Here is a 7,781-nt window from a genome sequence, read left to right as displayed (position 1 = left end):
TGGTGTTTTGTCCACTCAGTTCAGGGCTAAAGTTTCTGAGGAAGTTCTGGTCGGTCTGCACAAGCGAGGCCAGAGCTGACGAGAGGATGCTGTGTTACTTCCTGAAACGGAGCTCAGCTATGTGACATGCGATCACAACCCCTTTGACTTACAGTGATGGTTGAGATGACGGAGAAAACATATTGTGAGTCGACTGTAGGAGAAGAAATGTTGCTGTCTAAAGGAACTGCATTTTGTTGAATAACTGAAAAACAAGGAGATCAATTAATTTTTAAAAAAGTTTCAAAATTTGGTGATGAGATGGCCCTTATTCTGTCATCTGACCTGCTCCTGTCAGCTTTTTACCCGAATCATCAACTGATAGAACAAAAAGAAGAGGAAGAGAGGAAGAGGAGGAGGAGAAAAGCATGTAACAAACAGAAACTGCACTTTGCACCAGCATTGTGAAAGAGTCAAACAGGAAGAAACAACAGCAGGCCAAGTAAACAGATTCAAGTTCCACTTTTAAGATGGAAATGTGCAATGCAGGGTTGGGTTAGTGTATGTATAACTTCTCTCAGCCTTCTTAGAGGTCAGATATTGATCTGGTCAACAGGTGTTTGACATTATTATTATTATTTTTTATTATTTTGCAGTGTCAAAGTCTGTAAGGTCTCTCAGTTAAACCTTCACGCTGGAGCTTCAGAAGCCTTTCCACTCTGCCAAGATCTTACATATGGATTAAACACGGTTTAGTTCTATTTATTTATTTGAAGCCCCTCCCACCGGATGATGTCACCAAGCACGTGACCAAAAACTAGGTCTTTTAGAGAAGGATGAGACGAGAGGCAGGAAGTTACTGAAGATTTAAAACTGAGTTTAACCGTATTTTCTGCAAGTTGTTGTCTTGTAAGTTTTATTCTGTTATAGTGAAAGCTGCTTAGCTTGTGTTTGCGGTGTCTTTGTGATTGCTCTTATGTTCCTGTCGTTGCATACCGTCACAGACTCATCCTGCTGTGGTCGTCCCAGACCTAAACAGGGATGTGGAGGAAGATGAAACCAGCTTGTCCAGGACGGGGAACTACAGTACATAATCCTGCTGACAGCAAGATAGGAATCTATTGATGACATGAATGAGGAGAGACGCGTTCACCAGAGGTGGGTACAGATGTTAGAAATTCAACCTAACCTGCTTTTAGTTTAATGTAATAACAGCTAATAACAGTTAGCAACGCGGGCTGCAGCTTCTAATGCATCTGCTGTCATTCAGTCACCTGAAGTTCAGTTTCAGCTTTCTGAAAGTAAGTTTGCGTCAGTTGTCAGATATGTCAGATCTTTCTTTTGTCTTGTCAGAACTTCTTTAGTCCGAAGCTGTACATTTTACTTTAATACACAGTGTTTTGTTTCATTTATTTTCCACCAGTGTCCTAAGATACTTACTCAAGTGCCGTAACGTTACTTAAGTACAGTTTTGAGGCTCTTGTGATTTCCATCTTCTGCTCCTTTGTGTACTTTTACTTCACTACATTTCAGAGGGAAATAGAAAAAGAGGTCGCACTCTTACTAAGATGTTGAAAAGCTGACGCTAAAATGCAGCTGCAGGAGCAGGATGTTAGGATGTGAAGAGTTGGGTAGTGGGATGAGCTCTAATTAGGATGAATGGGAATTAAAAGTTGAATAAAACTGATGTAGAACATTTTCTGGTTTGGAGCTTCTTGCTTTAAGAGTGAATGAGCAGATAAAAGTCTAATTTTTATTAATCCAGACCAGACCAGTCCAGGTTTAGCAGTACAGTCTGGAGTAGTGAAAATGTCACCTTCAACTTCTCTGTAGATTATAAGTCTCTCTAAGTCTCAGTTCCCTATGTGGGGTTTGAAGGACGAGGTCACACTTTTCAGGTCTATTTTAAACAATCCTCATTGCTGATTTCTGTAGTTGTTCCTTTTTGTCAACACTGGCGGATGCATTTTGGATGCACTTTTACACGAAGCAAGGACCTCAGTTACTTATTTTAGATTACGGTAGATAAATGAAGGAATTTTCCCACAGCCAGTGTGAAGAGGAGGAAGTACAGCCACCCTTTGAATGTACCCACGTCAGTATTGTTGTGTCTTTTAATTTATCCGTACCCTTATAATTAAAAATACATATCTGTATTGTTGTGATGAGTTTTTTTCTCCAGTTACTGGCCTAACCCTTTGCAGTTAGGTTCCTGGAAGCAACAGACTTACTGTATAGAACAAAGTAAGGCGAAGAAGAGCTCAGTTCAGCATTGATCTCGTGTTGTTAAAGTTGTTAAAAGTTGGTTTCAAAATAAATGAGATGAGAAGTGAACTGAAACAGAGCAAATAATTCACTACTATGATTTAAGTCTGTCCCTTTTCCTCAGATGCCTCAGCTCCTGTTCCTGCTGATCCTCCTAGTGCCACTAGGGGGCGACACTTCACCAATCAGCTGCTACAACGACAAAGGAGATGCAGTTGACTGGTAATTCACTGACTGAACAGTTCTGCACAAAACAGGCTTCTTAAAATGCACTTTATGGCATTAGATGTCAGAAGAATGATGTGCCGTAAACTGAAAGAATTATCTACAGATCAGTTCTGAGTCAAGCTGTTACACCTTTACAAATGTCTTTCTGTCTCTAAGATGGACTCGTTCTCTCATTTTTAGGTTCTATATGTACAAGCTGCCTAAAGAACACGGCAGAACATCCCCCTATCGGGGTGAAATGTATTTACTGCTGGAAAAGGGGAGTGAAGGCTGGACTAATGGCAGTGGGACAGTGAATGACACCACTGGAGCTCTGGGCAGGACAGTTGGACAGCTGTACTCACAAGGAAAGGTCTGCTTCCTTTTCATCTGTAACAGAAAGAGAGCAAATACTGAGTATAGATACTGTGAATTCAGTTTTGTTTCTTTCAAAGGGACAGGGTTTTTCCATTCATGCAAAACATATTGGTATTAATCCTGATTTATATGATTGAATCCACTTTATCGTTGCCATAGTGGTTGTAAATCCTCCTGAACTGTTCATATTGGATTAGATTCTTTGCATACTCTTTTCTTTCATCTACAGTGGCACAAAACAATATTTTGTCAGAAGTGCAGACTTGTAGGTTCTCCGAAACGTCAGCAGATGTTGTTTATTTTTGCCTGCTTCTGCTTTCTCGCTGCAGACTTCATGTCTTACCAATGCAGCGCTAAGCTTTTCTCTCTGCTGTAACCTCTTGACATCATTAGATTGGAATAAGAAACTGAGAATGAGAACTGAAATTTACTTCTTCATTTATATGCAGTTGGTCTGCTTCTCCAAACAGCTTTGGGAAAGATAAAATATGAGTCTTAGCGCTGCCTTCGTGTGTGTTTGTATACCTCAACGTATTAGTGTTGTGCTCTTTCATTTTGCTTTTCCGATGATGCGTATTTGTGCCACCGAAGTGTCTTGGTTTTTCATTTCAATCAAGAAGTCTTCACTGTTCACAGAGCACAGAGCTGGCGTACATCCTTTACAATGACCAGCGTCCTCCTGTGGACTTTGGGGACAGATGGGTTGACAACAGTGGAAGCAGAAGCGGGCACACAAAAGGTGAGCCGGCGTCCAGCTCCAGTACCTGCATAAGCTCAGACAGGCTGCAGGAGATCTGACACTGAACTATAATGAACAAATATGGACGAGTGAATATTTAAGATATAATTTATGTCTAAAAACAACTAGAACATAGACAGAATGGACAGGTGGACAGTGATATGACTCCAAATGACTGATGATGTTGCTCTGTAGCAGCACGACGTGCAAATAAGTAACTTTTAGCTAACCGGTTGCCCAAATTAACATAAAAGGTACGTTCACAACTGGTTTCATCTGTCCTGTTATAACTGGTTAACCAGTCATCGCAGTTTAAAGAAACAAAGGATCAGGGCTGATGTAAATAAAAAATCATTGTATTTAAATGAATGAATGTGATTTTATTTATTTTTCATTTGCTTGTCAACTCTAAGCATCTGAAGGTAGGTTTGTTTTTGTTTGGGACATCTTTCTCTCAGGTGTTGTCTTGCTGGATAAGAATCAGGGCTTCTGGCTGGTCCACAGCACCCCTCACTTCCCTCCGGTGCGACAGGCTGGGCAGTATTATTACCCCAGCAGCGGTGTGACCAACGGACAAAACTTCATCTGCGTTACCTACCCGCTCGAGCGCTTCCAGACCATCGGTAAGGCTGGAGTCCCGTCTCGTGTTCGAGTCGGCATAAACCTGCAGCTAACACTCTGAAGTGATGTTAGAAAGGATAATAGCACTGTATTACTAGAACGGTACTTGGGCCGGGAGCTAATGAGGTTTCATACAAATAATCCTATCAGCCAATCATGTAATCCCCTGCCAATATAATGGAACGTCTTCAGTGAGCAGTCTGTTAAAGCTTAGAGACAGAGGTAGAGATATAATATATCTAAGTTTCATGCTGTTGATTGGTGTATTACTCTCTCAGCTGGCATGATGTGAGATTTAAAAACAAGCCTTGGTTTTTATGGAAGATGTGAATGATATTTCTAGGACTAAATATTACTAAATATTTTCATTTTTTGTCATGGAATTGAAAACACAGATTTTGTTCAGTGTAAGCATGTAAAAATACTTCTCATACCTGCCTTTGCTTTTACCTGGCATACTGAATCGCAACTTGTGTGGTTAGTGTAGATGGGAAATTAATTCTCATAGAACCTGTCTCGTCTTGTAGAGAATCTCTTCAGTTGTTGCTGTCTTGTCGTCACCCAGTACTTAATAATCCAGTCGGGTGTTGACACGACAGCTACAGTCCTGATCCACGAGAATCGGCGTAAACAGGTGTCATCGCCGCGCCGTCGCGCTGCCTGTGCCGTTGCCTGGCAGACCCAACAGTTGGCACAGTTGCTATGGCAGTGCCTGGGGGTAATGTAATTAGATGGAGGTGTGTTACCATAGAGATTTCAGCCCTCACACTGTGGCATGCATTCGCTCCATCAGATTGTTGCCTGTCAAGCTGTGATGCTGAGAGTGCGACAGTGTCCGGGGTGACGTGGACACGCGGCACAGAAATGTTTTGTCAGACGGCCGGAGCTGATCGCAGCCTTGTCACGTTTCATTGGCAGCGTGGATTTACACATTAATGAAGGGAGACTGAGAAATGCAGTGTTCATTTACTGTCTGTCTGATACGTGATCACTAGCATGTTGTCAGATACCTACACTATATGGACAAAAGTATTGGGATGGGACTGTTTTTCAGGGTTTGGCCTCGGCCCCTGACTTCCAGTGAAGTGAAATCTTAATGCTTCAGCACACCAAGACATTTTGGACAATGCTGTGCTTCCAACTTTGTGGCAGCAGTTTGTTGAAGGCCCTTTTCTATTCCAGCATGACTGTGCCCCAGTGCACAAAGCAAAGCTCCATAAAGACATGGTTGGATGAGTTTGCTGAGCTGAAAAAAATGGCTTCGCAAATCGATAATAAAATGCTTGTGGAAAGTTACTGAAAACAACAACTTGTGCACTAGTTTATTTTTATTTTTTTGGTCAAATAAAGAATGACTCACATGTTGTAATTCACAGTAGTGTCACTGGCATCATCTTTCACCAGACTATATACATAAACACACTCCTGCCAGCACTGCTGTTTGCACAAAGAATCACAGTTAGAAATCTATCGCAGAAGTGCCAGAAATACCCCTTCGTTTATATTTATATGCACTCTGTAAACAGTAAAGTCCTTACACTGTGTGTACGGTTGTATCATCCCTCTGACATCTGTTGCTGTGCACAGGCGCTGCAGTGCCTCTGCACCAATGTCACAGAGACAGTGCTATTCATTTACTGTACTTAACGAATAGAGCGATTCCAGAGTGCTGTTAGCGGCGTTTGTCTTAAATCTAATTTGTTTTGCGCCACAGGAGAGCAGCTTCAGATCAATCAGCCTAATGTGTACGACTGCGACGTCCCAGAGTCCTTGGCGTCCCTGGTGCCGGCGTTGGCTGCTGTCTGTGAGAAAAAACATCCGCCTGGTCAAATCTTTCCACATGTCAAAACTGCGTCCAACCGCAGTGTGACTCTGACCTCAAAGGACGGCACCGACTTCATCAGCTTTGCCAAAGGAGCTTCTTTTGACAACGGTACGACTTTGCAGGTGTAAAAAATATAAATGAAGATGACAAGTTCTAATTTGTGGTATTAATTTACCCTCTTTATATTTGACCTAAGGTCATGTTATTTGACAGAATGCAGGCTGAAGTTGACTGGCAGTAAAAATGATAAAAACATGTTCCCATCCATCCTTCCTCTCTGTCTCACCAGACCTGTACCACTCCTGGGTGGCTCCCACGCTCAAGTCAGACCTCCTGGTCCAGTTCTGGGTTCGCTCCACAGGCATTCTGCCCTCCGACTGTTCGCTGGGCTGGAAGGTCCTGGACATCACGCTCATCAACCCGGGGCAGACGTTCACTTTCAAGGCCAGCCAGGACCACTCCAAGTGGGCTGTCAGCCCCCGGTCGGCCACGTCGGGGCCCGGAGGAGGCTGGGTCTGTGTGGGAGACATAAACCGGAACGAGGCAGAGGAGAAGCGTGGCGGCGGCACGGTGTGTCTGCGTGACCCGGCGGTGTGGAAAGCTTACAGGACGGCGGCACTAAAGTGTGAGGCTTGTGGAGGAGGAACAATCCAGTGTTGACACCATGCAGGAGCCACATGGCTGAATCAAAGATAGGGTTGATAGGGGTGATCTGGCACGTTGGCAAGTGTTTGAACATATTCGGTACAACGTTTATCTTTCTTTTAATGTGTTGAAATCAAACTGAAGTGACTTATGTTTAGCAATTAAAGTTCATCTTTGCTCCAGTTGTCCAACTTATATGGCAGAAAATGGTGCTTAAATGTAGGACCCCATCACTCACAGTAAGAAACTGACTGAGAAAATATATTTTTGAGGCCTCTGAGGCAGCATTTCACTTGTGCAGAATGATTATCGACTGTTATCGAGGGCTGTTACATCCTCCTCTCCAGACTTAATGCATGCAGAACAAGGCTGGACGAGTGGAAGTAGTCAACTCTGAAAGGAAGCTGAGGGCTTTTTGGGAAATATGGTGTTCATTTTAAAAAACACAAAAGCCTCCTCTGTAAATGAAAGCATTTGCTCAAGTGTCTTTGTAACCACTGGGTAATGTTTTAACTGTTCTGAGGGGACCGTGTTGGAAACTAACTTGATCTGTTTCTGTTTAAATCAACATTAACCGGTTTGTGGGTTTGTTCTGAGGGAGCGCGTCAGAAGCTGCTGGTTGAAAATGTATGGAAATGGATTTGCTGTAACGTTAGCCGAGACATTAATTGATTATTTGCAGCGTGCAACAGCACATGCACCCATTTCACTAACAATATTAAACTAAAGACACTGACAACATGCAGGCGTGAGGAATGCGTTAATACTCTGTGCTTCCTGGATGTTTGGGCTATTAACTGGCTTTGTATGATTTTCTGTGAATTAAAATCTGCTTTTCTGACATCTCCAGAACTCTTTTTTTTGTTATTTGCCTTTGATGTTATAGCTGTATCACGTTTGTACAAACATACATTCATCCTGACCTTGGTTTTGGTGGAAGATAAAGAGGCTGGCTATCTTGAATCTGAATAAAAAGACAAAAACAGAGCTGCAATTTTGTCTGATGTATTTTTGCTGTTTTTTTTTTTTTTTTACCTTATCCATTAGAAAAATAGAAATGTCAGTATTTGACATTTAGAGATGGCTTTAATACTTTTTATTTTAATATCTCTGTGTTGAGCT

General features: G+C 42.3%; 1 protein-coding gene across 1 annotated transcript; it reads left to right on the top strand.

Annotated features, from left to right (window-relative positions):
• The first annotated feature begins 304 nt into the window (after nucleotides 1–304).
• dnase2 (deoxyribonuclease II, lysosomal) lies at nucleotides 305–7,653 on the top strand. The gene is made up of 8 exons (XM_046398323.1): nucleotides 305–888; nucleotides 984–1,137; nucleotides 2,369–2,466; nucleotides 2,653–2,824; nucleotides 3,466–3,568; nucleotides 4,027–4,191; nucleotides 5,904–6,122; nucleotides 6,304–7,653. Exons 3-8 carry the CDS (start codon nucleotides 2,369–2,371, stop codon nucleotides 6,672–6,674), a joined length of 1,128 nt encoding a protein of 375 aa, XP_046254279.1. The 5' UTR covers nucleotides 305–888; nucleotides 984–1,137; the 3' UTR covers nucleotides 6,675–7,653.
• Nucleotides 7,654–7,781: the final 128 nt, after the last annotated feature.

This window comes from Scatophagus argus, chromosome 9 (assembly GCF_020382885.2).
Source record: "Scatophagus argus isolate fScaArg1 chromosome 9, fScaArg1.pri, whole genome shotgun sequence".
Lineage (NCBI taxonomy): Eukaryota > Metazoa > Chordata > Actinopteri > Scatophagidae > Scatophagus > Scatophagus argus.
This window is presented reverse-complemented; position numbering and strand designations above follow the sequence as displayed.